Source organism: Protopterus annectens, chromosome 13.part0 (genome assembly GCF_019279795.1).
Source record: "Protopterus annectens isolate FY-2018-M chromosome 13.part0, PAN1.0, whole genome shotgun sequence".
In the NCBI taxonomy this organism is placed as follows: Eukaryota; Metazoa; Chordata; order Ceratodontiformes; family Protopteridae; genus Protopterus; species Protopterus annectens.
Genome location: NC_056747.1, coordinates 805,258,098 through 805,285,554, shown reverse-complemented (window position 1 = coordinate 805,285,554; position 27,457 = coordinate 805,258,098). Strand labels below are relative to the sequence as shown.

The window sequence follows — 27,457 nt, the reverse complement described above, 5'->3', positions numbered from 1 at the left end:
TTCTCACTACATTTTTTCTGTCACTCTTATGTTTTGCAGTGTAACATTATACTTTGTGATTTTAAATATTTGTACTTGCTGTTTTGTAATGTAACATGATACTTTGTGATTGAAAATATCTGTACTTGATTTTTGAAATAGTGTGATTGTAGAGATTTTTCTCCCCTGGCCTCGACAGCCGGACATTCCCAGTAAACAAATAAAAAGATCAACACTTGGGCCTGAGACAAGCAGTGAGAACTGTGTGTGGTAAACTTTTACATATGTACAAATATTTCAGGCACGAGCATTAATGCCCTTCTAGCCTACCAAAACAGTTATTCCCATAATAAATGTCCAGGCTGTTCTTAAAATATCTAAACTAGTACTTGCATTAATGTAATCTGGTAGCCTATTCTGCTGTCTCAGAGAACCAATTAGTACACTTCTCATTCCTATAGATTCATCTACATGGGTTGTCTGATGATTCTCTACTACTTTTTGTTAAACCCAAACATTCCCAGAGGTAGTTGTGGCTAAGTGCCCTATATACCTGAATAAGACCTCCTTTTAGATATCTATGAGAGACTGTACAAGTTCAGATATTTTAATCTTTCATAATAACAAATTTTCACATCCATGGATGCCCTTGTCTATTTCCACCATACTCTTTCCAGTTTACTCACGCTTGTTTTCTTATAAGGTTTCCACATTGTTATTGCATACTCAAATTTGGGTCTAATGTAATTAAACAATGACTTCATCATTTTTGATTTCCTAGATTTTACAAATGTTTTTATAGAGCCTATAGTTCTATAACTATCATTAACCAATCGGTCGATATGATTAAAAAAAACTCAGAGCTGGATCTAACCACATACCCAGGTCCTTAAATCAATTAGAAGTTATGTACTTACCATAACGTAGCATCTGTGTTGTCCATTTTCATTCCTTCTCATTGATGGGTTACGGATCTGACTGCATTTTTCAGACTTGGATCCTAGTCTCGTGCTCCTCCATCTACCCATAATACCCTACACCCTCCCCAACTCCTCAGATAGAGTTTGCTGCCTTACTGCCTGCTGGATATTACAGACAGAACAGATATAATAAGAATAAGAGGCTTAAATCAGGAACCTGAAGGTTCCAACAATATCCAAAGATCCTTCTAAGAATAATAAGGCCAGGGGATGGCTGGGAAGGAAGGTGAGGAAGAATGAAAATGGACAACACAGAGTACATAACTTCTAAATCTGATGTTGTACTTTTCATTCTTCCTCACTGATGGGGAAGAGTCGCCAGCTATGCAAGTCTTGGGAGGCCTCTAAAAAGGATATGCCGCAGCCCTGTCGAACCAAAGGAGGCTCTGCTTTTGCAGACCATGTCAAATTTATAAGGCGTCACAAAGGTATGACTCTTTGACCAAGTGGGTGTAGCACAAATATCATTAATAGCTCTGGACAGAAAAGCAGATGAGGTAGCCATACATCTAGCAGAATGGGCTCTAAGAGGGCAAGGTAATTTCAGGCCATTTTTTTTATAGATCAGCGAAATACAGTCAGTAATCCATTTGACCACCGTAATTTTGGAAACTGCGTGACCTAAATGGTTAGATGAAAAGTACACAAATACTTTGTGAGATTTTCTGGACTGCTTCTTTGTATGAAGGTAGAAATTTAGTAGTCTATGTACATCCAGAAGATGCAAGACATATTTGCCTTTATTAGAAAAATGTATGAAGAAAACGGGTAACTGTATGGATTGATTAGTGTTGGTCTCTGTAGTTACTTTAGACATAAAGGAAGGACTGGTTCAGAGGGATACCCTAATCTTTATGAAAAATAATGCAAGGCAGTTTGGAAGACAAGGCCTGGAGTTTCAAGATTCTCTTTGCTAATGTATAATAGCTACCAAAAAGATTGTTTTCCAAGAAAGGAACTTTGTATGCCAATTGCTTGCTGGTTCAAAAGGTTTATGAGTTAGGCCCTATAGAGTAAGTGCTACATGCCAAGGAGGAGAAGGATCTTTTATAGAAGTGTAAGCAGGAAGATTTCTTTCTGTAACGGCCTTGCATAACCAGGAAGTTGACAGGGGAGTGGATTTGCTTCCACTGTGAATGTTGGATATAGCTGCTAAATAAAGTTTTATAATAGACAACTTGCTCCTTCCTTAAAAGGAGTAGCAAAGAAAAGAAGGATGGCTGAAGTGGGTGCTGAAAAAGGGTCAATGTTCTCTTTGGAAGCCCATACAGAAACTCTTATCCATTTGCTTCTGTAGACTTTCTTATTAGAAGCTGTTTGAGAAGCTAAAATTATATCATAAACAGGGGATGCAAGACCGGACCGTCATACAATTACTGGAAGTGGAGAAATCATGCAGTTAGCCTGAAGGCATGGAGATTGGGCAGTTGAATCACCAACGAGCGAGATAGGAGATCCTGGATGGGCTCCAGTATCCAAGGAAGATATTTCAGATGAGACCAGAGAAAGGGGAACCATATCTGACAATGTCAGTAGGGGGCAATGAAGATGACAGAGCTCTTCAGCCTGCTGACTTTCTGCAGGAGCTTTGGGATAAACAGAAGTAGGTGATAAGCATACAGGAGACCAGGGGGGCCAATCTTAAACTACAGCGTCCCTTGATGACTCCTCCGGAGGGGGGATCAGATGAAGAAACTTGTTGCACATCTTGTTTTCGGGAGAAGCAAAGAGGATACAGCAAGGTTGGCCCAAACAGCTAAATCAGACCTGCCACTGACTGGTTAAGGAACCACTCGTGAGGGGTCAGAATGGATTTTCTCAGTAAGTCTGCAAGAGTGCTGGGTTTCCCAGGTAGATGCTTTGCATCTAGAAAGTGGTCCGAATATATCATCCATTCCCAGACCCTCATGGCCTCTATGCACAAGCGGTAAGACCGGGTTCCTCCTACTTTGTTGATATACCAGACTACTGACACATTGCCAATGTGCAATGTAATAGTCCCTAAAAGGAGAACATCCTGAAGGGCTTGAAACGTTAGGACTGCTCTCATCTCCAGGACATTGACATGTAACCTGGTCTCCGTGTAAGATCAAGTGCCTTGGACCATCTTTCCCCTGAAATGCTGAAATGCCCCCCCACCTCAGCTGGGAAGCGTCCATGGTCACAGCAGCTATGGTGGGAGGAAGAAGGAAAGGCCTGCCTACGAACAGGTAGTCTGACTGGATCCACCACTGAAGATGACACATGAAAATTGGAGTTAGTTTGATAGGAACAAGTACAGGCTGGTAAAGAACAGACCACTGAGCAGACAAGGTCCACTGGTAAAAGGGACTTGTAAAAGGGACTAGAATAATGGCAGCTGACACAGAGCCCAGGAGCTTGTATAATCAGTTTTGCTGGAGGAGACAGAAAGGAGAGTAAGCCCCACATCTGACTGCTGAATAATGCAACATGATAGAGATGGTAATGAGGCTACCTGATCTGCAATATTCAGAAGAGAACCTATGAATTCCAAATTCTGTACAGGAGACAGGTCTGACTTCGTCAAGCTTACGGTAATGTCCACGGAGTTGGAAATCTGAAATGGGTAATCCCTGGCTTGAAGAAGTTGATGCCTGATTGGGGGCAATGAGAAGACAGTCATCTAGATATGGAACACCTGGAATCCTTTAAGTCTCAGGGAGTTGCCACTACTGCCATGCATTTGGTAAAAACCCTGGGGGCTGTGGTGAGTCCAAAGGGCAGAGCTCTGAATTGGTAATAACTAACTCCCAGCCATAAGCGCAGATGACTCCTGGAGCATCTGTCTATTTTGATGTAATTGGATGTGCTCTATAGATCTTCAGGACACATACTATCATCCCTGCACAGAAAGAGCAAGGTGGACTGCACTGTGACTATCCAGAACTTTAACGTCTTTGCATAATGATTCTGATTGCTTAAATCCAGAATGGGTCTCAGGTCCCCTGTTTTGTCACTAAAAAGAAAAAGGAGTACATTCCGAACCTTCTTTGTTTGGTTGGGACCTCTTGGATGACTTTTTTTCTGCATCAGTTTTTTGAACTGCTAATGCTGCTTACTCTAACTGGGTGGAAGGTCGGGGAGTTTCTTCTTTATTGCTGGAGGTGGAGGGGAAAGGGGAATGCAATAACCTTTGGATATTATGATTAGCAACCAGGCCTTGTTTGTTTGAACGGTCCGGGTATCCAAGTGCAGCAAAAAATGACACCCGACTGCCTCCAGGGATGGACACTCGGGCAGCACTTCATGAGCACTGATAGAACCTGTCAGAAAAGGGTTCTCTGAAGCCCTGGTTCTGCAGATCCCCTCTGCTCCTGGGGGTGGGCATCTACCCTTAAAAACCTTCTCCTGTGCCTCTAAAGGAGGTGTATCCATGATGATCTTGAAAAAACCCTTGAGATTTCTGGACCATTGCTTCTTGCTACCTGGCTGGTTCCTCATTAAAAAAAAAGAAAAAAAAAAAAAAAAACATGCGCTGAGGGATAGAAAATTTGATCCCTACAGCACACAGGGTCTTTCCATCATGCTCGCTGCAGGTTAAGTGCATCTTTTAACAGACGGCCAAAAACTCCACTCTCTAAAGGAGAGTAAGTGAAGAGGATGCTGGAGCGGAAAAAAGGGGGGGGGGCTCCTCTCATCCATGAGAGACCCCATGGAGGAGCAGGGACACCAGCTCTCCACAACTGTACCCTCAAGGGGAAAATCCCTTCAGAAAACAACCACTCTGGAGGAAGAGTGGTAGGATCTGAACCACAGAGACAAATGGCTGCACCAGGACAAGACAGGTTATAGCCACCAAAATACAGAGAGGAGAATCCGAGCCCAGCCGCAGAGGGAACAGAGATATGGACTCCGAAATAATTTTCCAAGCAAACAACTGAACAATGAGGCAGATAAGGTAGAGTCAGCGAATGCCTCCATGTATCCACCACAGTGGGGAACCAACAAGATCCCCACACAGAATAAGGAGAACCTCTCAACTTCCCAAGGCAAATCCTTTGGAAAAAGCACAACGGAATGGGGGGGGGGAGATAAAGGTCCAAAGACATGGAAATACCTGCAAAGTATGGTCCATTAAATTCAAAAAAAGATTATCAATACAACAAAAATGTCCTCGTCCATATTCCTGCGAAGAACAAAGTTTGGAAGTTGAATGTGTGTCACAGCTAAACACCGCTCTAATTTCTTAAGAGAAAGAAATCTGGACAAACCATAAACAATGGCAGATGAAGGCAGAAATATACGGACACTTCTTTTTTTCTGTTAAATAAGCAGTCCAAAATATATGTCAACAATCTGTGTAATCTGAGAAGATCCAGCAGCCATAAAAAAGCACCGCAAGAATCGGTTGCAGAAACAACAAAAACATTGAAGCTGACAGATCCGAGGAGTGTTCCGTATCCAAAGAAAATCAGACCAAACCAATGGCTCTTAGTGGACACCTGACAATCATAGGATCCGAGAAGGGGGAAAGAGAAACATGTTGGATCAATTGGGTTCCATGGTGGGACAAACCAGGATCCGAGAGAGTCCCTACAGCTGTCTGAGCCTAGGATGTTGTTCTGCAGCAAAGTCACAGTCAGATCCAGAGACCTAGGATCCAATAATAACAGGCACACAAGCGAAAAATTCCCTAGTGACCTCAGATCTAAGGGAATGACAATTTCTCTCTTTACGGGGGGGGGGTCAAAAGAAAGCAACGAGAAAAAAGGCTCTAAGGTGCAGAAACCAAAGCACCCAAACCTTGCACCTCCAGCAGCTAAAACAGTCCACTAAGGCCTCAGTTTTTCACTTCCTTGTGTGTATGTATTACATGTGTATACTACAGTAAGGAATGTGGGCACATTATCATAGATTCATTCAATCTGGCCAGCTGAGTACACTGAAGCAATCCAGAATCCTTCCTTTCAATTTCTTACTGCAGAATATATTTTAAATATTGGTAGAATAATAATATTGGTGTTAGCATGCATTTTCTAAAGGATACAAAGTCATTACTTAGTGAGTTAAATCCTTAGATCAATGACATGAGGCAATAAATCTGGAAATTCTGTGAAAATCTGTACAATTGAGAGATATCCTAGGGCCACAGAAGCCACCAGCAGTCTGCAACATGGCCAGACCCACAACACTAACAAACATGTGGACAAAGGGGAAAGAAGCAGTACCTGACAGTCTGCTGTAGCTAGTCTCAGACTTCTCACCCAACAACTGTGTATTTACTACTGAAAACTAAAAGCCCATCATTAGGCAGGATCGAGCAGGTTCCAAGAATTCCAGACCTCACATGGTCACAAGCCAGAGAAAAGACTGCATGAAGCAAGACACTATCAACAAAGTCATGAACAACGAAAAGGTGGTCCTGCCAGTTCAACTGCCACTGACAGTTCCACACCCCGGAGGTCACACACAAAACTAAAAACAGCTGTGCTGGCAAAGAAGAGCAGCACCAGATAAGCAAGGAAAGCCAGCTATAACAAAATGAGGGTAGCAGGAAAAGTTAGACACTGCATCAGTAAGATCCAGTCCCCGCTACACCAACCTGTAAATATAATCTTGTTTGTTTATATATATATATATATATATATATATATAACAACCTGAGACAAGAGAAAATAAAAGTAATCCAGCAGCTAAGACGCATTACTAAATTACTAAACTTAGATGCAGTACTAAGACTGAAGAGCTAAAGAAAAAGCAGTATCTCTAGCTGCTACAGCGAGAGGAGGTAGAAGAAAATTATAGATGTTAGGCAATACCAAACAAACATAAGTAGATCAAAAATCCTTATAACTCAAGGCTCCGGAATCTTCCGTCTTACCACACTGGTGGCAAACGACATCTGAGGAGTTGGGGATAGCGTAGGGCATTACAGGTAGAGGGAGGGGCTCGAGACTAGGAGCCAACTCAAAAAATGTGGCCAAATCAGATCCATAACCCATCAGTGAGGAAGAATGAAAAGGATAACATCAGATTCTACAGTTTCAATCACTGTGTTCTGTATTAAATATTCACCTTTCAATTTATGTCTCCCAAACCTCTTATGCTTGGTTTTTGATGTATTTATCAGCATATTATTCTCCTGTGCCCAAATGGTCAGGTAACACATGTAATCAGTTTACCCAATTTCAGATCATCTACGTATAGACTGTAGAACACCTCAGATGGAAAAGTTAGGTCTGAAAGACACTATCTAAACAAGTTAAGGGCCTAGCGCAGAGCCCTATGGGGTACTTTGACAGCAACCAAAAATTTCATCTGTTCAACTGCTGCATACTTGCCATGTCCTATTTGTAAGCCATGCAGCTATCCATCTTATCAAGACTACATTGATACCTAGTTGTTCTAATTTATTGATCAATGTTATGCATATGACCCTGGAAAATGCCGAAGTTAAATCTATATAAAATTACATCACAGCACACTTTTTCATTCATAGCTGTTGTTATATTGTTACAGAACATGCTACGGGTGGTAGTAGATCTATTTTCAAAATATGCATGCTGAAATATGTTTTCAAGTTCCAACCTACCCAGTTCTGACAATAACTTACCCAATATTACCTTCTCCATTATTTTTCCACAACATGAAAGAAGACTTAAGGGTCTATATGACTCTGAATTTGTTCTACTCCCCTTTCCCTTAAAGGAAGGTTTAATAAGCGCATGTCTCCAATCATGAGGAATCTCCTCATATTTCTATGCCGTAGTAAATAATAGAAATAATGGTACTGTAAGTTCTTGCCGAAGTGTTCTCAGGTCATTATTACCAATTCCGTCTCCTCCCAGTGCTTTGTTTGGATCCAGTTTGTGCAATTATTTTTCAATATAACCTCATTCCAGTACCCGAAGTTACCTGGATGTCATCAGGATGACTTATCACCCCCTTTGTGGAGCCAAACTGTTTTGTATAAGATTTTGTAAATATATCTATAATTTGCTGTGTCTGAGAATAAATTTTAGAATCTATGCACAGTTTATCAGTTTGTCTTTACTCCTTCCACATCTTTGTGTATCTATAAAAAGGTTTCCTATTATGCTCAATATCTTTATAAAAAACTTCTTGACCTTGTCTCACACTATCCAGCTTGTTTATTTCAGTTTTCAAAGTTGTAGTTTGACCTTTCTTACATTTCTTATATTTTTTCACCTCTCATCTTAATCGGGTATCTTGCTCTTACGAAAATAAATCCTCCTGATGCTGTATGCCTAGATCCTGATGTTAAACCTTTTTTTTTTTTTTTACTTTTTGTTCTTAATTTCTCTTTCAGAACAGCCTATAGTACTGGTGTAATTAATGAACGTGTAATAATCACAGGTCTCACAACTATCTTTAATCTCATCATAGCACCTCCAACTGATTTTTTTGTTAAGAGTATCTGTTAACAGTATAAACATTCAAATCTTGACAGAACTGGTTTCCAGTCATTGTTCTTTAACCATGTTTCACAAACAACAGCAACATCAATCTTGTGTAAACGTAGAAAATTTTCCAATAAACTTTTATTAAATGTTCATAGCATTAACAACCATCAGAGACGCATCAAATGTTGCTATCTGTGAACTGTTAAATTTTTGACCTGGCAAAAATCTTGCCTAGTGTTTGTCAAATATTGAAAAATATCTGCTGCAAAATTTCTCTTCCTTGATCTTAACAAATGCATGCCATCCTGTCTGAACATGTGTTCCCAGAACTAGGCTTGGATGCTCTACTCATTTCCAGCTTTTTTTTTTTTTTTTAAAGGGGACATATAGGTATTCATAGGTTCATAGGTAGGTACTAGGCTACTGGCCCTAGGGCCTATACAAGCCTAGCCAAAAATATACCCTGGCTTTCACCACCCAAGAAAATTATTTTCCTGTGCCCATGGTCAAGCAGAACCACAGAAGTGATCCCCGGAGTGAATTTCCTATTACCCATCCAATCATCAAGATTTTTCTTGAAGAGTGCTAATGAGGAGCTCTGTTTGACATACACAGGTAGTCTGTTCCAGAGTATGGGAAGATTCACCGAAAAACACTTTCATTTACTGTGACCTGACTATCCTTTTCATATGTGACTTGTGAAAAATATATCCTAACACCAGTATAAACTATACTATCTAAGAGGGGCTTTAAGTTATAGGTTCATAGGTTGGTACTGGGCTATCTGCCCAAAGGCATATATTAGCCCAGCCACGTTGTGCGGTATTCACCGCCCCTTTAGAAGTTCCCTAGACCCTTGTACTAGCAGCTAGTACCCTTGGCCCCTATCTAGTAGTGCTGTTGGTGTGATCCCCGGTGTGAACTTTCTGTTACCCATCCACTCATCAAGGTTCCTCTTGAAGAGTGATAGTAGGGGCTCTGTCTTATGTAGATCGGGACCCTGTTCCATAGTAAGGGAAGTCTCTGCGAAGGGAATCTATCCCTCCAGCATGTTCTATTCATTGTTGTGTTGAGGTTTATATCCCTAGAGCGTGTAGCTCGAGTAGATTTGGTTTTGCTAAGATGGAGCATGTTCAACAATTCTGGGTAGGACATGGCTCTGTACTTTAGACAGAGATCACCTCTGAGAAAGCGGTATGCAACAGAGAACAGTCTTAACTTTTTCAATCGTGCTGCATAGGACAACTGTTTGAGGCCAGTAATCCTCTTGGTTAGGTACCTCTGTGGTCTCTCCAGCTGCTGGAGATGTCTAGCCAGGTACATTCCAATTGGTGCATTGTACTCAATAATGAGTCTGATGAAGGAAGAGTAGAGGGGCACCATTACATCCTTAGATCTTGATGCGAACCCTTTCATGATCAGATGGGTCACATAGAAGGATTTTCTAACCACTTTGGCAACATGGTTATCAAAGGAAAGCTGACTATCTACTTGGGTCCCTAGATCCCTTATTTCTTCTTCAGATTTCAGGGGATTACCTCCTATGTTGTAGTTTGCGGGTACTCTGTTTTTTCCAAAGGGAATTACTACGCATTTTTTTGCATTTAGCTTGAGACCATGGCTTTGACACCATGCATCAGTCTCATTTAGGCCCTTTTGGAGGATCTCCATGTCAGCCGGAGACTCTATTATAGCACCCAGTTTGCAGTCGTCTGCAAACTTAGTCAGCCACAGACCTTCCGTGCTTGCCTGTACTTCTGAGAAGTATATGCCAAACAGGAGGGGCCCCAGGACAGAGCCCTGAGGCACACCATTCGTTACTGGTCTGGATTCGGACATAGATCCCGCTACTCTTACTTTATGGGATCTGTCTGAGAGCCAGTTTGCGATCCATCTTGTGATGTAAGGGTTTTTGCCCAGGCTGGTGAGCTTATCAATAATACCTGAATGGGGAATGGTGTCAAATGCTTTAGCAAGGTCAAGGTAAGCCATGTGTACCTCCTTTCCCTTATCTATAGCCCGAGTAACTGTCTCAAAGAAATCCACTAGGTTCAGGAGGCATGATCTGCCCTCGACGAAGCCGAACTGTGTGGGGTCCAGCGACTGGAGATTCCCAATCTCTCCATTTATGAGTTCCGTAATGATTCGCTCCATAGCCTTACAGATCTGACTGGTCAGGCTTATTGGTCGGTAGAGTTCCCAGGGTGAGTCGTGGCCCCACCTTTGTGTAGCGGGACCACCGTTGCCGTGCGCCATTCTATGAGGCACATATCCTGTGGAGAGGCTGAGATTGAACAGGGTATTAAGATGCGGGGTCAATTCCTTTTGGAGTTCGCGTATGACACAGCCTGGGACACCATCTGGTCCCATGGAGGCAGTGTTTTTAGCTTTAGATAGAGCCTTGTTAACCAACGTATCAGTAATAATTGGACTTACACAATCCCCTGGAATGGTAATAGGCCCTGTAGGTGGTGAGGGGGGGGGGGGTTTGCAGTGAACCTGCCAGCCAAGATGTTGGCAATGTCAGAAGGGTCAGTGTATTTTGTTCCATTTTGTACTAGCGCAGAACAGACCTGAGTGTTGCCATTTAGGTTTTTGACGTAGCCATAGAAGGCCTTACGGTTATCCTTGGCATCCTTGGCAACCTTCTTTTCAAAATTAGCTTTAGTTGACTTGATGAGGGCCCACAATTTCTTACTAATGCTGATCAGGGATGATTTTTCTACTTGAGATTTGGCCTTTTTTTGTATAAGTCTCCTCCTTTTATTGTAAAGTTTGCTTATGGCCGGGGTCCACCAGACTGGTTTCTTCTTGCTTGAGGAAGGAGTCTTGGTTTTATTTGGGATAGCACGGTCCATGCAATCCTGAAGATGCATATAGAGTGCCTTGGTGTAGGATTCTGCATCCTGGATATCATTATCCTTCTGCAAGGGAATAGTGAAGCTTTCCACTTCGGATGCAAGTAGTTTGAAGTTTGCTTTGGAAAGGTTTTTGACTATGGTTGTTTCCTACTAACAGTCAGACAGTCCTTGTGGATGAGATCATTTGTACAGTCATGAATAAAAACAGATTCATACTTCCTTAAATTAAGGCGTTCCAATGCTCGTCTCATATCTAACACTATTCGATGTTCATTACATTCTCTATGCAAATGCAAGTATCAGTTCTTCTAATAACTGAATCTCCTTTTGGATGTCACCTGTGGATTATTATTTTAAAGAAAATTTCAATCTTTCCATAATTTCATGTAAATGTATTATTCGGCAGTTATGACAAAAATATAAAAATTAAAATAAAAAATGAATACAGCATGAGACACTACAAAGTTGAAATTTCTGTAGTACATCAGGGAAAATCAATGGCATAAAGAGTGAAAAAAACTGAACAAAAGTGAGGAAAAGCTCAGTGTGAACACACAGCTTGATCTGGTGCAAGACTTGACTTTTGTTTCTTGTAGGAAAATAGCCTTTATTTGTAAGAAGAAATTCAGCGAGAACACATAATCGCAAGGCAGATAATTCAAATGGCTCCATCTGTTTAAATGTGTGTACACCACTCCACAACCAAATCTTGGGACACACTTTGTACTTGAGCAGACATTTCCTGTGCATTTAAAAAATATCCATCTACACTGCCTAACATGCACAAGACAAGTGATGACCAAGTACTACTAATTAAACAGGAATAATGGTCAACAAATATTCACAGTTGTGAAAACTCCCTTCAATCTTACCGTACAACAAGATGAATTTCAAAAGTACAGTTGCAGCATACACAGTAAAGCACTCACACACTATATTTCAAAGTATAAAAACATGGCATTTAGTCACTGAATGTTAATTTTCATGCTCATATTTCTTAACCTTTTGACACCATGTTTTGGGGAGCAATATAGATGTCAAATTTTCATTATTTTTAGTAATGATATTCCACTAAACGGAGGGCTGTATCAGTATCGAGAAAAAAACAAGGTAAAACAATACTCTTGAGAGAATGTTCTGAGCAAGACAAAATGCAAAAACGTACCTTTCCATAACCACCTTTTCCTAAGACTCGCAACAGCTCAAAACATTCAGGTCTGATCTTCTCAGGACCTTTGTTCACACTAATTTCTGAGATCTCAATTTTTTCACAGTGTTCCATATCCCTAATGATGAAGACAATGATAATAATACTAAATAATAAACAACAATAATAATAACAGCATCAATGTAAGGCACAACATATCCCTAAATCCAGAACACTTCTACTCAACAACAAATGTTTTCTCAGCTAAGCCACTTTTCTAGAGAATATTGAACAGTTAAGATAACATTTAAATACATTTACAATAAAGTAAATTGTATTAGATTCCAAATATAATACTGCATTAATATTGCTTTCTATTGCACGTTAATTCATTCACACCATCAGTATGGTTCAAATATTGTACCTCTGCATACTGTAAAACTAAGCTGCTTAAAAAAGGCAGTGCCGAGAATCGACCAAAAATGTGTACTTGTACAAAATATTGTACGTTTTTTACTTTTTATATTTTTCCCCTAACAAAACCTCATTTGCAGTGTCCATGTGTCCCTTGTAATGCTGTGCCAATTTTTTGAAAATAAAGAAAGCTTTCCGCCCAAAGGTGCTTCTAATTGAGCCCTGGTCGGCCGAGTCAAAACAAAGTCATTGAGTCTGTCCTGGAGTAGCAGTTGTAGTTCCTCCACTACCACTCTGGTTGGGAGGCTGCCACTGACGGCCTCTGTAGGAGCCTCTAGCTTGCCCTCTACCTCTGGCACGCCTATTTCTGCCTCTCTGAGATCTGTCTGAGTCCGGAAAGGACCAATTCTTAGTAGGCCAATTTCTGCTGAATCTCGGTGGTTGGACTTGCAGAAAGTCTTTGACTGTTTGCACAGATTTTGCCTTTTCCTCAAATTTCTTTAAGACCTCTTGAGCCGAGGAACCAAATAATTTTTGCTTTTCCATAGGAGCATCCAAAAGCTTAGCTTTAACATGGTCTGGCAGAGACTGTTCCTTCAGCCAGGCATGCCTACGTATGACTGCACCTGTCATAGCTGACCTACATGAAGCTTCCAATGTATCATAACCACACTGCAAGAAATGGTTACTAACCTGCTGGGAGTTATGTACCAGATCCTGAAGGGATTTGCAATCAAGGGGTTCAGAAGAAGACAGTTTCTTATGCAATTCATCTAACAAATACTCTTGGTACTGTATCATATGAAATTGACAATTTAATGCCCTCATGGAAAGAGTTGCAGAAGTATACACTTTCTTACCCCATCTCTCTAAAGCTCTGGACTCCCTTTCAGAGGGTAGAGGATTTCTAGCAGTGGCAGCTGCAACCCCTTTTGGACCCTGGGAAATAGTTTCTGGATCAGCAGAGTGGGCCTTGTACAGGTGTAGATGCGAGTCCGGGACCCTGTATTACCTATCAGGTTTGGCAGGAGCCAGAGGGAGAGAGTCAGGGGCTGTACTAGCATCAGAGTACACATCATCAATGACATTCAAAACAGGAGGTATAGCTAAAGGCCTTTGCTGAGGTAAATGTAAAAAGGTCCTTAATCTCTTTCTAGAATTAGAGAATTCCTGACCCTGCCATTGAAAATGTTCTCTCATAGAGTGTAATGTCTCTCCAAAGGAAAACTCTTCAGGAGAGGAGGCCGAGGGAATAGATTCTTCAGCATCAGAATCCTCGTAGGCCGAATAAGCCTCCTCCTGGTGGTCTGACAGAGTAGAGCCATCAGTGGACTCATCTGAGGAGTGGGGGTCAGAAGGCTCAACCCTAGGCCTTTTGTCTGGAGGTGGTTGAGAGCCCCTGTCCGGATGAGGTTGAGAACCTCTAATTAAGGAGATAAGATCCTCTGCTAAGCTAAGAATCTGTGAGCCCGTAGAGGGTCTCTGAGAGGTAACCTTGGGAGGCAAAGCTTTAGAAAGTTTAGCAGCTTTAGCCCTAGAGAAAGCTTTAATGGGCATGGATGCAGGAGGTCTGGCTGCACCACGTGCAGGAGTAGACTTGTCTAAAGGAATGGTGTCGGAAGGTTCCTGGACACCAGTTTCAGTAGGTAATTCAATAACCGACTCGGCCGGGGCCTCCGGGGCCGAGGTAGTCGGTTGTGCGGTTTCGGTAATCGGAAGTACCAAGGACTCGGTTTCAGCCGAGACCGAGACACTCGCGGTAGGCCTGACTGTGGTTTCAGCCGAAACCGCGGCCCGCGTGTGTCGGTCCTTGTAATTCCGTTTCTTAACTAAATGCGAAGTCGGAGTCTCCGACGGCATCTTGTAAGCAAAACTAGCCCCAAAGAATTCCTCTGCAAACTCCGACCGACGTCTAAGAGTTCGTCGGTTGAAGGAAGCACAGGCTGAACAGGCCGAGACGTCGTGGTCTGGGCCTAGGCAGGGGAGGCAGTAAGAGTGGAAATCCTTATGAGGTATTTGTTTCCCACAAGTTAAACAATTATTAACTTTATCTGACATCGGCTGAGGCAAGAAAGAGTCCCCAACGGGGTACTTAGCTTTTTCGAAGTCTTCGGTAGCTGAATCACAGGAGCTGGCCGACCGGCACTTGCGAACTGCTTCTGCTTCGGGCACCACGCGGCAAGAAAGACTGAGGAAAATGGCGTCGGCTGATGCTTTTATACCCCAGACGCTCTGATGTCGGTGAAAGTGCGACATCAGCCGAGGCCAGACCCAGACTTTGGAATCCGGCCGACCGAAGGCAGGACAACCCATATGTGATGACTGCAGATGCATCCTTGAAGGACATCTAAGCTGCTTAAAAAAGGCAGTGCCGAGAATCGACCAAAAATGTGTACTTGTACAAAATATTGTATGTTTTTTACTTTTTATATTTTTCCCCTAACAAAACCTGGCATTTTAACAGGGGTGTGCACACTTTTTATATCCACTGTATGTGTGCATATACATACACATAATCATATTATATATACATATACACACATCTATATATAAACACACACACGTGTATATATATATATATATATATATATATATATATATATATACATATATATATATATACACACACACACACACACCCATATTATATATATATATATATATATATATATATATATATATATATATATATATAATAAGAAACTTCTAGCGCTTTCATTCTTTATTAGGTACTAGAACTTCATCACAATAAAAAATACAGTGAAATCATTCAGTTGTTGTGTCTTTTGGCTTTTCCCGGTTAGGGGTCGCCACAGCGGAACTCCGGTCCGCTAATGATTGGCAGTAGATTTTTATGTGCCGATTTGCCAGCCCTGACACACAACCTTCAACGAAGGTACGTCCATTCAAGCATGTCTCCACACTGAAGAAGCTCTAGCTGAGAATCGAACAGGACGTCTTACTGTGAAGCGACAACGCTACCGCAGCACCACCACTGCATCACTAAAATACACTAAGCACACAATAGGTAATTAAAAAACCTCCTATCAGCGAGCTATTATGAAAATGAGATAATAAACAATGTGTGGTGGCCAGAAAATGGAAAACAGCCAATCACAATGTGAAAAGCAGCAAATAAGCCTATCAGGAAGTCCCAATACTAAAAGGTAGTCCAAAGCAAATTCATAGGGTATAGCTAAAGGAAATAGGTAAAGAAAGGGCTGTACAGTGCAGCAGCAATAAAGTTCAGTTCTGTGCACTTACCATAAATGTAAATGTTCGAGTGTATTCACTGTTGCAGTCATCACATTTGGGTTATCTCTGCCAGGGTAGCCCTCGGCCGGCCCGAATACCAGAGGCTTAGTATTTCTGGTCGGCTGTTGTTGCTTCAGGACTGACGTCAGGTAGTCAGTAGTATAAAGTAAGGCAGCCAACGCCATTACATCAGTTTTTCTTGCCCTAACCTGTCAGGAGACCCCAAGTAGGAGCCAGGTTTTGGAGGAAGAACCCCACAACTAGAAAGTAAATACTAATATGTCCCTTGTAAGGAAAGAGAAGAAAGGGGGATGGAGAGAGGGAGAGAAACCAGGACTACAACAGTGAATACACTCGAACATCTACATTTATGGCAAGTGTACACAACTGTATCATGTTCTTCGTGTTTCACTGTTGCAGTGATCACATTTGGGTTGATTCGAAAAGCAGAGGAAATGGGTGGAGGCAGTCAAGGATACTAAGGGCTGGCTAGGAAGCCCTGCAAGACTGCAGAGGCAAACCCTGCCCTGGATTTGGAGAAGAGAGGCAGGTGGTAATGTTTGGTAAAAGTCTGAACAGATTTCCAGGTGGCAGCCTCCAGGATGTCCCTGGTGGGGACTCCTCTAAGGAAAGCTGCAGAGGTGGAGGCTGCTCTGGTGGAGTGAGCCCTGACCCCCTTGGGGGGAGGCTTTCCATGTTGTTTGTAGCAGAAATGGATGCAGTGTGCTATCCATTTGGAAATGGTTTATTTGGAGATGTCTTTGCCTTCTGCTGTTATAGCAAAGCTAACCAGCAATTGATCAATCATTCTGAAGGATTTAGTCCCGTCTAAGTAGAATCTGAGCTGCCTGTGCACATCTAGAGAGTGCAGGATCCTTTCCCCCTTCCTTGTTCTGGGGATTAGGAAAAAAAGGTGGGCAAATGAATGGATTGGTTGAGAGCCGCACTGGACACCACCTTGGGCATGAAGGATGGGTTAGTTCTGAGGGATACTCTGGCAGCATGGAAGAAGATGAAGGGTTCCACAACCATAAGCGCGTGCAGCTCGGAGACTCTTCTGGCTGTAATGATGGCCAGAAAGAAAGCTGTCGTCCAGGAGAGAAATTTTAGCTCTGCAAAAAACGCTAGTTCGAAAGGGGGCAGGGTGAGCTTTTCCAACACAAAGTTAAGGTCCCAAGCTGGGGTTGGTGCTCTTCTGGATGGCCTCAAGTTGCTAGCCTCTCTTAGGAAATGTTTGATCAAAAAGTGTGAAAAAAGGGTCTGCTCTGTAGGGAAATGAGAAGAGATAGCAGAGGCATGAATTTTTATACAGGAGAAAGAGAGGTCACTGTGTAGTAGGCCAGCTAAGTAATCCAGGATGAGAGGGAGGGCCATATTGGCTCCCTTAACCTGGATCCAGGTGCAGAACCTTTTCCATTTGCCAGCATAAGACTTTCTACTGCTAGGGCGTCTGGCCTCACGTATAACATCTAGAGCCTATTTACTTAGGTTGGCAGATTGATCCGGGGTTAGGGAATAAGCCAAGCTGCCAAACGGAGTGTCTGCAATTGGGGATGCATGAATTCCCCTTCCCTCTGGGTCAGGAGGTTTGGAAATTGAGGAAGATGCCAAGGTGGCTGTGGGGACAGGCTGCGCTGCAAGGGGTACCAGTGCTGGCGAGGCCAGTCTGGAGCTAAAAGAATTGTCCTTGGTTTTGCCTCCTTTATTTTGAGCAGTACCCTGGGGATGAGAGGTAGTAGAGGAAAGGCATAGACTGATCGATTGAACCAGGGGAAGGACAGGGCATTCACTTTCCAAGCCATGCAGTGATGCTTCCTGGTGCAGAATTTGCAGACCTGATGGTTGGTGTGGGAGGCAAAGAGGTCGACCTTCGGGGTGCCCCATATCTGAGTTATTAGGGTGAAGGTTCTTATGTTGAGCTGGCACTCGTGGGTCCAGAAGATTTCTGCTTAATTGGTCTGCCAGAGAGTTGAGAGAACCTGGTAGGAATTGTGCTAAAAGGTGCAGTTGCATGGTAGAGGCTGTGTGCCAAAGGGTCATGGCCAGCATGCATAGAGGGTAGGCGTGAGTCCCTCCCTGCTTGTTGATATACCACATCACAGTGGTGTTGTCTGTTTTGATCAGGAGAGCCCCTGGGGAGAGAAGGGGCTTGAAAGCTATCAAGGCGTGCTGGACAGCCATTATCTCTTTTTAGTTGATGTGCAGAGGGATTTGCTGCATGTTCCATTGGCCCTGTATGCACCTGCCGTCTAGGTGTGCACCCAAGCATAGTGTGATGCATCTGTGGTGAGGGTCTGGTTGGCGGGGGGTGGTGAGAAAGGTAGTCCCTTGTTGTGGAAGCATGCTGTTGCCCTCCAAAGAAAATCTTTTCTGAGGCAAGGAATTATAGGTATAAGAGTCTCCAGGTCTTGACGGTGTTGACACCAAAGGCTTTTTAGGTACCACTGAAGTTTCCTCAATATGCAGTCTGGCATATGGAATGAGTAGTACGCAGGATGCCATGAACCCCAGAGCTTGCAGGATCTTCCTTGCAGATAACTGGGGTCTGGTGGCTAGTTGAGAGAAGTAGGCTGTCAGGAAAATTTGTTTTTCTGCTGTAAGGAATGCCATCTGGGATGTTGTGTCCAGGCTTGCTCCCAGGATGATAATTCTTTGGGTGGGCACCTGTTTGGATTTCTTTTCATCGACTATGTACTCTAGGGAGGTTAGTAGGGACTTTACAAAGGCCAAGTGCTTGAGCAGCTTTTCCTGGCTGTCTGCCTGAATTAGGCAGTCGTCTAAAGTATGGGTAATTCTGGATATTCCTTTGTCTGCAAAAGGCAATGGCTGGAGCCATACATGCTGTGAAAACTCTGGGAGCAGTGAATAAGCCAAAGGGAAGCACAGGGAATTGAAAGTGTTGAGATCCTGCCCTGAAACAGAGATATTTCCTGCATGATTCCCTGATAGGAATCTGAAGGTAGGCCTCTTTTAGATCTAGGGTGGCTAGCCAAGCGTCCTTGGACAGCATGGTAGCAGCTGCTGGAGGGTGGGCATTTTGAATTTTGGGATCACCGGGAAGGTGTACAGAATGGATAAATTGAGGATGGGGCGCCAGGTGCCCTCTTTTCTGGGCACCAGAAAAAGTCTGGAGTAGAAACCTTGGCCTATCTGTTCTGCAGGAACGTGCTCTACTGCCTTCCAAGAAAGCAGGGAAAGGATTTGCTTTTGAGCCTCTCCCCACTGATTTGGAGGTAGATCTGGGAACCCTTCTGGGGTTGGAAGGGTGTGGAAGGAAAATTTGTATCCCCGAGACACTATGTTGAGAACCCAGTGGTCATTGGTAGTGGTGGTCCAGGTGCTTGCGTGAAAGAAGAGTTTTCCTCCTATGGGTAAGTGAAGGTGGGCAGAGGGAGTGGTGGGGGAGGTGAGTCATTGTGAGTTCTTACCATAAGGGGGTGGCTTAGAACTACCTGGTTTTGAAGTAGAGGTAGTCCACTGCTTAGATCTCTGCATTCCCTGTGGCTGTTTTCTGGGGGGGGGGGGGGTTTGGTTCCCCGGGGCCTGGGCTGGACTGGCTTAGTGGGAGCAGGAAAGGACCCGTGCTTGGTGGGACAATGCCTGCTGAACCTGGGTGGCTGGACCTGTAAGAAATCCTTTACTGTCTGCATAGATTTTGCTTTTTCTTCCATCTTTTTTAAGACCTCTTCTGCCTTAGTGCCAAATAAGTTGTCTTTGTGCAAGGGGGCAGCCAACAATTTAGATCTGACATGGTCTGGCAGGGGCTGTTCCTTAAGCCATGCATGCCTTCTTATGACAGATCCAGTGACTGCTGCCCTGTAAGAAGCTTCTAGGGCATCAAAACCACAGTGCAAGGTGTGTTTATTTACTTGACTTGCAGAATGCATTAATTCTTGTAACACTTTAGATTCTGCACAAGCAGGAAAGGAAGACATTTTTTGTTTGAGGAGTTCCAGGGTATGTTGCTGAAATTTGAGCATATGACACTAGCAGTTTAGTGCCCTGATAGCAAGAGTAGCTGAGGTGTACACTTTTTTTTACTCCATCTGTCTAGTCCTCGGGAATCCTTATCTGGGGGGTGGGATTCTTAGCAGAGGTTGCTTTAATCCCTTTAGGCCCTTGAGTAATTACCTCAGGATCAGCAGTAGGATTTTTAAAAAGAAATCTGTGCATGTCAGGGACTCTATAGTACCTGTCTGGTTTTCTGGGTGCAGGAGGGAGGGTGTCAGAAATCAAGCTGGATTCCAGGAAAACATCCTCCACAACATCCAGGACTGGGGAGGGGGGGGTGGCCAAGGGTCTGTGCTGTGGAAGATCTAACAATTCAATGAGTCTCTTTCTAGACAGAGGGTAGTCTTTACTCTCCCTTTGGAAATGCTCCCTTAAGGTATGAAGGGATTCCCCAAAGGAAAACTCCTCTGGGGAAGAGGCTAAAGGGATGGAATCCTCTGCATCAGAATCCTCATAAGTAGAGAGGGGTTGCATGTCTTCATATTCAGATGCATCAGAGTCATCTGACTCTTGTTCAGGCAAAACTACAGGGGACAGATCTCTTTTCCTTTAGGAGGGGGTAGCTTGGCTTCCCCTGATCAGCATGATACAGTCTTCTGCCATTTTAAGCATTTGAGACTGAGCGAAGGAAGCAGGTGCCTGAGATTGGGTCGTCGGTTTCTTGGGTGTGGTTTGCACCCTGGGCCTAAGAAACTCGGACGTTGGTTTCTGTCGAGAATCAGTAGTGCGAAGGACTTCTTCGGAAGCCAGTGCCTGCTCAGCAGCTCCGGACCCATCCAAGGTAGAGATGACCGCAGTATCCTTAGTCGAGTAAGAGTTTTGCGGCATCCCGGACTCTGAAAGGGTCTCTGTACTGGCCTGCGAATCCACAGAAGCGGGCATCAGGAGCTGCGAAAGCGCCTCACTTAGGACCGGAGAACTGACGACTAGCTTAACGAAAGCATTGTCGGTAGGTTTGGACCTGTGCGGTCTGTCTCTGTCTATCTTTATGTTTTTTCGGAAGATCTGCTGTCGGATGGCTTACCGATATCGGAATTCGAGGCTTATAAGCGAAAATATCTAGCTACAATAAGGGCTCGACGACGGATAGTTCTGACGCTGAACAGCACATAGAAGCAACAACGGTGGACGTCGCGGTCTGGGCCTAAACAAGTGGCGCAGTAACAATGAAAGTCTCTGTGTGGTTATTTGCTTTCCACAGGCGAGACACTTAACTTTTTCTGACATCAGTTAGTGCAAGAAAAAAAGGATCCTCAATGGGGTACTTAGCTTTAGAAGACTTCGACTTCAATTCGGTAGACGAAACTCAGGTAGCGGATGACAGGCACACATGCAAACTGCTTCTGCTTTGGGCTCCATGGCAAGAAAAACTGATGTAATGGTGTCGGCTGCCTTACTTTATACTACTGATGACCTGATGTCAGTCCTGAAGCGACAGCAGCCGATGCAGAAATACTAAGCCTCTAGTATTCGGGGACGGCCAAGGGCTACCCTGGCAGGGATAACCAAAATGTGATGACTGCAACAGTGAAACACGAAGAACATGTAAGCTGCGAATCATCGGGTGTCACTAATAAAATGATAAAAAGGACACCTCCTAAGAGGACATCATAAAACTATCTCACACTGAGAATAAACTTGGTAGTGTAGCCAACAGCATATGTAGTAAAAAAAAAAAAAAATGCCACAATGTGGACCATCAGTGTAACATATAAAGATTGAGGTCAACTTAAAACAAAGCTTTACTATAATAAAATAATAAAGTACGGGCCAAGGGAACTACTATGTATAACAAATGGCCAACAAATCAAGGCAGAAAGACGAAAAGTACAGTTTTGTACCTACCATAAATGTAGATGTTCGAAGATCCACATTGCTGCAGTCCTTACACTTGGGTAGTCCGCTGTCCTCGGTCGGCCCGAATATCAAAGTATAAGGCTGACGTCGGTCAAGGCGCATTTGACTGACACCAGGACGTCAGGGTACAAATGCGCATGACCGACGTCATATCCTCAGTCTTTTCTTGCCCCAGATGTCAGAAGACCCTAAAAATAAAGGTCACAACCAAAAGACAGCAAGCAAACAAACAACCACCCTTGCACTAATTATATGTACAATATATACAATATACACCATATGTACAACCCAACCCACACAACCACCTCTAACTACAGAGGGGAAGGAGGGAGGGTAAATTGGACTGCAGCAATGTGGATCTTCGAACATCTACATTTATGGTAGGTACAAAACTGTACTATGTTCTTCATCTCACATTGCTGCAGTCCTTACACTTGGGTAGAATCCCAAAGCAGAGGTAAGGGAGGATGGCCAAACTATAAGGAAGCAGGAGCTGCCAAAATGCCCTGCAAAACAGCAGTGGCAAAACCAGCCCTGGATTTAGAGTAAAGTGGTAGGTGATAATGCCTAGAGAAAGTATGCACTGAACTCCAAGTAGCTGCCTCCAAAATATCCTTGGTTGCCACCCCCCTCAAAAAAGCTGTCGAAGTGGCAGTAGCCCTAGTGGAATGATGCCTAATCCCAGCTGGAATCTCCTTGCCATGATGGGAGTAACAGAAAGCAATGCAAAACCCAATCCACTTAGAAATAGTTTGTTTTGACACAGGCTTGCCCTGAGAACTCAAAGCAAAAGAAACAAATAACTGCTGAGACTGCCTGAACCCTTTAGTTCTGTCCAAATAATATCGCAACTGCCTGTGTACATCTAAAGTGTGCAAAATCTTTTCCCCTTTATTTTGGGGATTTGCATAAAAAGTAGGCAAATGAATAGTTTGGTTTAAAGCCACACTAGAAACCACTTTAGGCATAAAGGAAGGATTAGTACGTAAAGATACCCTATCCTTATGGAAAATTAAGAAAGGCTCAACCGCCATAAGGGCCTGCAATTCAGAAACCGTTCTTGCAGAGGTAATGGCCAACAAAAAGGCAGTCTTCCAAGATAAATATTTCAACTCAGTAGTAGCTGCAGGCTCAAAAGGTTGTAGAGTGAGTTTCTCCAACACAAAATTGAGATCCCAAGCAGGAGTAGGAGCTCTTCGTGGGGGTCTTATATTCTTTGCCCCTCTAAGAAATTGCTTAAACAAAGGATGAGAAAACAATGGTGGGTCACAATCATAGTGAGCCGAAATTGCTGCAGCATGAACCTTAATAGAAGAGAAGGACAAACCTTTGTCCAATAACTCAGTAAGATATTGAAGAGCCACACTTAAATTAGGCTCAGAAACATCAAAATCCTTTGCTGCACTCCAAAATAAAAATCTCTTCCATTTATCTGCGTACACTTTCCTTGTACTAGGCCTTCTAGCTTCCAAAATAACATTCAAAACTTGCTGTGGAAGTGGAGGCCCATTATGGTTCAAAACAGAATATGCCAGGCTGTTAGGTGCAGAGAGTGAAGCTTGACATTGAGCAAATGACTGTCCTCCTGAGACAACAGGTGTGGAATCGAAGGCAAAGGCCATGGAGGCTTCCGTACCAGGCTTCTCAGTAATGGGTACCAATGCTGTCGAGGCCAATCTGGAGCTATCAAAATCATCCTTGGCTTGTCTTGTCTGACCTTCAGTAGTACCTTTGGGAGGAGAGGCAGAGGCGGAAAGGCATACACATGAAGATTGCTCCAATTGAAGGAAAGAGCATCCACTTTCCAAGCTGTGGGATGAAACCTTTTTGTGCAAAACTTTGGCAGCTGGTGGTTTAGTGGAGAAGCGAACAGATCTATGTCTGGAGTTCCCCATGACACTGTCAATTTCTGAAATACATGAGGATCCAATTTCCACTCGTGGGGATCCATAATTCGTCTGCTCAACACATCTGCTAAGGAGTTCTGTGCTCCCGGCAGAAACCTTGCCTGAAGATTGAGCTGTAAACTGAGAGCAGTCTCTCACAAAATCATTGCTTGCCTGCATAGAGGATAAGAATGTGTTCCCCTTGCTTGTTGATGTACCACATGACAGTTGTGTTGTCTGTTAGAATCAACACCTGCCCTGGAAGAAGTAAATCCTTGAAAGCTATTAATGCAAACTGGACTGCTAACATCTCCTTCAAGTTGATATGTAGATGTTGTAGTCTGGCAGGCCACTTGTCTTGTATCCACTTTCCATTCAGATGAGCTCCCCAAGCTTTGTCTGAGGCATCTGTCGTTAAAATCTGACTCGGCTCTGGCCGGGTCACAGAGAGTCCCTTGTTTAGGTGACATTCCTGAGCCCACCACAAAAATTCCTTTTGAATGCAAGGTATTATTTGAATGACAGTGTCCAGATCCTGGCAGTGCTGTGTCCATACATTTTTGAGATACCATTGTAGCTTCCTCATATGCAGTTTGGCATTGGGAAGCACCAGAATACAAGATGCCATGAACCCTAAGGCTTGAAGGACTGTCCTTGCAGTCAGCCAGGACTGATGAGATAGTTGATGGAAGTAAAGGGAAAGATTCTTTTGTTTGTCCGGGGTCAAAAAGGCCATCTGGGATGCTGTATTCAGTCTTACACCCAGAAAGCACATCTCCTGAGAGGGTACTAGACTGGACTTTATTTCATTCACAGAATACCCCAGGCATCTTAGCACTGTTATCACATATTCCAAATGATGAAGAAGCTCGTCCCTTCCTTGAGCCAGAATCAGGCAATCGTCCAAATAAGGATAGATCTGTATTCCTTTTAGCCTGAAGAAAGCTATCACTGGAGCCAGAACCTTCGTGAACACTCTGGGCGCAGTAGATAAGCCAAAGGGCAATGCAGAGAACTGATAGTGAGAAGTCCCAGCTCGAAAACGCAGATACTTCCTGCAACTTAGTCTGATAGGAACATGAAGGTAAGCCTCCTTGAGATCCAAAGTTACCATCCAATGATCTTTGCCCAGCAGAGGTAAAAGCTGCTGTAACGTCAACATTTTGAACTTGGGAATGTCCAGATAAGTGTTGAGGATAGATAAATCCAAAATTGGTCTCCACGTGTTCCCCTTCTTTGGTACTAGGAACAGGCGAGAATAAAATCCTAGGCCCACTTCTGGCATAGGGACCGGCTGTATGGCCCCTATTTGGAGTAACAGAGAAATTTGCTTGTGAGCCTCTATTCTTTGTTGAGGAGGAACGTCTGGCATGCCTTTGAAAGGAGGCAAGGTATGGAAATAAAACCTGTAACCGTGGTGTATGATATCCAATACCCATCTGTCTTGGGTAATTAAATTCCAATTTTCTTTGAAAAGTGCCAACCTTCCTCCCAAAGGTGCTGCCAGACGAGAAGGCTCTGGCAGCTGAAAAGGTAGGTCATTGGGTCTGTTTACGAAAGGACTGACCCCTGCCCTCACCCGAAGACTGTGCAGGAGAACTCCCTGTCCTAGGCCTGAAAGAGCCCTGAGCTCTTCCCCTACCACGCCTAGATCTACCTCTAGACTGGGAATCATAAGAAGGATACGTCCACCCCTTAGTAGGCCAATTTCTACTAAACTTTGGAGGCTGAACCTGCAAAAAATCTTTAACAGTCTGCATAGACTTAGCCTTGTCTTCCATTTTCTTTAAAACTGCCTCAACAGGAGAACCAAACAACACATCAGATTGCAGAGGAGCATCTAAAATCCTTGTTTTAACATGGTCAGATAAATTTTGATCCCTCAGCCAGGCGTGCCTGCGAAGAACTGACCCAGTGGCAGCCACTCTAGACGAGGCTTGTACAGCATCAAAACCACATTGCAAAGAATGCTTACCCACCTGTTCAGAAACATGTACTAAATCTTGCAACTCTTTACAATCAATACCTTCCGCCAGAGCATCAACCTTAGACTTCAACTGTGAAAGTAGATAGTTTTGGTATTTCAACATGTGAAACTGGCAATTCAAAGCCCTCATAGCTAGAGTGGAAGAAGTATAAACTTTCTTTCCCCATCTATCCAAGGCCCTGGCCTCTTTATCTGCAGGAACCGGATTCTTGACAACAGAAGCCTTAACACCTTTAGGCCCCTGGCTAACAGTTTCTGGGTCTGCCCTAGGACTCTTAAAAAGATACTTATGAGCTTCAGGCACCCTGTAATACCTATCCGGTTTAACAGGAGCAGGAGGCAAAGAATCAGGATTTAGAGAAGCCTCTGTAAAAACATCTTCCACTACATCCAAAACAGGAGGTATAGCCAGAGGCCTATGCTGGGGTAAAAACAAAAATTCCCTAAGCCTTTTCCTGGAATCAGAGAAGTCCTGACCTTCCCACTTAAAATGCTCCCTCATGGAATGAAGAGTTTCTGAAAAAGAAAAATCCTCAGGAGGAGAAGTAGAAGGAGTAGAATCATCCACATCAGAATCAGAATAAGGAGAGTACTCCTGCAAGTCTTCAGCCGAAGACTCTGAAACATCCGAAGCCTGCTCAAAACTCCCTAGCTCAGGCTCCACCCTAGGTCTCTTATCAGGAGGGGGCAAAGAACCCTAATCAAAGTAATCAAATCTTCTGCCATTTTAAGCATATGCTTCTTGGGCACAGTTCCAGAAGAACTAGGGGTGACACCAACTGAAGCTAAACCTGGCCTGCCTCTGGGAGAAGCCTTGGAAACAGAAGGAGAGGGCCTAACCACCCTAGGCAGGGAGGGGAGTATAGTAACCTGAGAAGCCCCATCCGCCTGACCTGCCTCCTGAGAGGCCACATCCTGCAATAACAAAGTCTCTCCCTGGGATCCCAAAGAAACCTCCGGTGGAACCACCGGCTCCACCAACACCTCCAAAGAACCGGCGTCCGGTACGGACGGTTCTTCTAGCCTAGGCTTAACTGCTTTGTCCTTGCGCTTCTTCGAAGAAGCGGGCGTCGGAGCATCCAACGGCATTTTATAATTGCACCGCTTCCCGAAGACTAACCTGGCACAATCTAATCTTCTCTTAATAGTGCGCTTATTGAATCTAGCACAAGAGCGACACCCAACAACGTCGTGCTCAGGCCCTAAACAAGGAATACACAAAGTATGATAGTCTCTATGCGGTATCTGTTTCCCACAAGAAATGCAATTATTCACTTTTTCTGACATCCGGTAAACCACTGAGGCAAGAAAAAACTAAAATATTCCCCAACGGGGTACTTAGCCAACTTTGACTCGGTCTGAAACTCCGAAATCGAACAATTTCAGAATGCCAACCGGCACTTGCAACGCTGCTTCTGCATCGGACCATGCGGCAAAAAAGACTGAGGATATGACGTCGGTCATGCGCATTTGTACCCTGACGTCCTGATGTCAGTCAAATGCGCCTTGACCGACGTCAGCCTTATACTCTGATATTCGGGCCGACCGAGGACAGCGGACTACCCAAGTGTAAGGACTGCAGCAATGTGAGATGAAGAACATCTTGGCCTCTCAGAGAACTAAAATCAAAACTGGCCAACCAGGTAGCACAACAACAATCCAATGCAGACAGGAAGCTACCCTGTAGCAGTGAGA

At 43.7% G+C, this 27,457-nt stretch overlaps 1 protein-coding gene across 1 annotated transcript in view; it reads right to left on the bottom strand.

Moving 5' to 3' along the window:
* RPS6KB1 (ribosomal protein S6 kinase B1) overlaps window positions 1-27,457 on the bottom strand; it is a 1,830,003-nt gene that overhangs the window by 1,644,604 nt on the left and 157,942 nt on the right. Inside the window, exon 2 of the mRNA XM_044054533.1 lies at window positions 12,371-12,491. Coding sequence (XP_043910468.1) covers window positions 12,371-12,491 — 121 coding nt within the window. The remainder of the gene's footprint in view (window positions 1-12,370; window positions 12,492-27,457) is intronic.